The sequence below is a fragment of the Triticum aestivum genome, chromosome 5B (assembly GCF_018294505.1).
Source record: "Triticum aestivum cultivar Chinese Spring chromosome 5B, IWGSC CS RefSeq v2.1, whole genome shotgun sequence".
In the NCBI taxonomy this organism is placed as follows: domain Eukaryota; kingdom Viridiplantae; phylum Streptophyta; class Magnoliopsida; order Poales; family Poaceae; genus Triticum; species Triticum aestivum.
This window is the reverse complement of record NC_057807.1, coordinates 696,142,418-696,144,847: the sequence shown is the minus strand read 5'-3', so window position 1 is coordinate 696,144,847 and position 2,430 is coordinate 696,142,418. Positions and strand designations below refer to the sequence as shown.

At 49.7% G+C, this 2,430-nt stretch overlaps 1 protein-coding gene across 2 annotated transcripts in view; it reads right to left on the bottom strand.

The window, feature by feature from the left end:
• The window catches only part of LOC123117757 (uncharacterized), a 26,457-nt gene that overhangs the window by 13,023 nt on the left and 11,004 nt on the right, over window positions 1–2,430 (bottom strand). The window contains exon 2 of one of the 2 annotated variants that reach the window (XM_044538444.1): window positions 924–1,406. The exons of the other annotated variant lie outside the window; for it this stretch is intronic. Coding sequence (XP_044394379.1) covers window positions 999–1,406 — 408 coding nt within the window. The 3' untranslated portion in view covers window positions 924–998. Of the gene's footprint in view, window positions 1–923; window positions 1,407–2,430 lie in introns of those variants that run through there. 2 annotated transcript variants of the gene reach the window in all.

Below are 2,430 nucleotides of genomic sequence, written 5' to 3'. Positions count from 1 at the left end.
AGCAGACCACAGCCAGTCATAGGAATACAGAGTCTTTTGAAAACGAAAATGACCTGACTACTACAAAGCATCAACCTCTCACAGGAAAGTATCCTAAGATCAAAATAACAGTTTAAGCTTAACGGCAGCAAAGCCACATAACCAGACCGAAAATATTACAGATGCCCAACAGAGGAAAGGAAGCGAAGCAATCCACCATCCATCGCCCCGATCTTCAGTTGGCCTCCGTTTTTTACCTGATCTATTTTTAATTAGTGGGCACTTCGTTTTTTACCTGAACTATTTTTTTTTCCAAATGTGCAAAATGATAATATGACTCAGAATAGTTTTGTTATATATATAATAAACACAGGAGGAGAAAAAGAAAAAAAACCAAGTAAAAATGAGTAAAAAGAACAAATAAAGCAGGAAAAGCACTGCAAAAATCATAAATAAACATATTGCGTCAACAACGGTGACCCACAGTGGAGGCATTGCGGGTGAATGGTGAGCATTCCACGAGGGTCATGACTCATGAGGTGCTAGCGGAGATATGTGCGTAGCTAGGAAAGGTAGTGACCGTATCGCTTGTTATAGCTGATACAAAGCACCACCCATACCGAAAACCATCGATAGTTAAGATTATCTATTGTGGAAAAGTTCTTATCAAGGTAATTTTTAACATGGACATATATGCATGGGCCATCAGATGAACAGAGAAACTGAAACACTTATAATTGCTTGTTCATCATCACAATACAATTAGCAAGACACCAAAACGAATATATGGAAAGAAAAATGGAGAAATTAATCAATTAGGTTGCCGCACACGGATTAATTGCTTGTTCATCATCACAATACAATTAGCAAGACACCATGTGTTTGTGTGCCATGACAATGACATAAATCAAAACTAAGCAAGACTAGTACATCATCATCTCTTGGATCATCTACTGGATGCAGGTTTCGGAGTTCTTCATCACGCACTCGGCCCTCACGTGGTGAAAGGATCCACTCTCCTAGACTAGTACAGTCGTGTCGTCGCAGAAGTCGAGCAGCTCATCTAACGTGCACCGGAAGGCGTCGTCTTCATCCTCTGCAGCGCCAGTGCCTTCTTGGACTTCGCCGTCGAGTTTGCCGGGCAAGAACCCCTGCGCCACCACAGCGTCATGGAGCTCGGGAAAATCTTGAAGCATGTCGGCGGTGAAGAACCCGCCTGGATCCACGCTGCCGTCGTCCACTACTCCAGTTCCGGGCGGCAACAACGTCTCGCCTTCGTCAGACATGAACCAGCGCCCATACTCGTGAAGCATCCCGGGTTGTTGGACGATCGGCGGTTCCTGGCGGCGTGGGGTTTGGGGACGTGGAGCATCCGGGTGCTGGCCGTCGGTGGCCTTCCTTTTCCTGGAACCGGGAGCATTGATTACCTCGTCGTATGTGGTCTCGCTCCTGTGACGAGACACGCAGACCTTGCAGAGCACCAAGCCCTCTTGCTTGTCATCGCTGTACTCGTTCATGCACCAGCCGATCCTGATCCTCTCTTTCTCTCCCGGCAACTTCTTGATGTAGCTGAGGTTTCGTCTATGGCCTACGAGTTTACCTTGGTTGTCTAGCACGGAGATCCCGCCCTTCTCCGAGTGCCAGTAGTAACCCTCGCCCCCGTCGGCCACGGCGTGCTGCCGCCTCCCGCCACCGCGGCCGCCTTTGTTGGTCTGGTGACGACGGGCAGGGGTGAAGAAGTACGAGACGCCCCCTTTCCCGTCGCCCTTGTCCGTTCCTTGCGCGTGTTGATACATCTCGACGAGGTCGCCGGGGGCAGCGGAGTAGGCGTCGAACTCGTGGATGAGGCGGCTGGCGAAGAAGGCGTCCGGTCCGGCGGCGACCCGTGGGCGGAGGAACTTGGTGATCAGCTCGTGCTCGGCTGGGTCGAAGGCGTAGCCGGCGGGAGGATCCAGCTTGCCGGCGGCCATCGCAGAGCTAGCTACGCACGTACAGTACGAGATGGATCAAGTAGTTAGGTATGTACGTGTAACCCTGAACTCGCTAGCTGCTTGCCTTGCCTGGGTACGACAGCGAGCCCGCCCGGGATTCAGTTTCCTTGACCGGTCATACGTACGTGTCCTAAGCAATCCGTACATAAAATGGATTTGTACAGCAATCCGTACATAAAATGGATTAGTGCAGCACCGACGTTGCTCCATTGCAGCTCGCGTCGCTGCACCTTGCCGCTCGGTAATACTCCGTCAGAGCACCGACGACCCCGACGTTGCTCCATTGCTACACCACGCCAGCCGGTGATGCTCCATCGCAGCAGCACTGAAGGCCACGGACAGTTCTACTGTTATAAAGGATAGAGGGATTTGGTGGAATCATTCTCTTGCTTGAGCCACGTGGACATATATATATATATATATATATATATATATATATATATATATATATATATATATA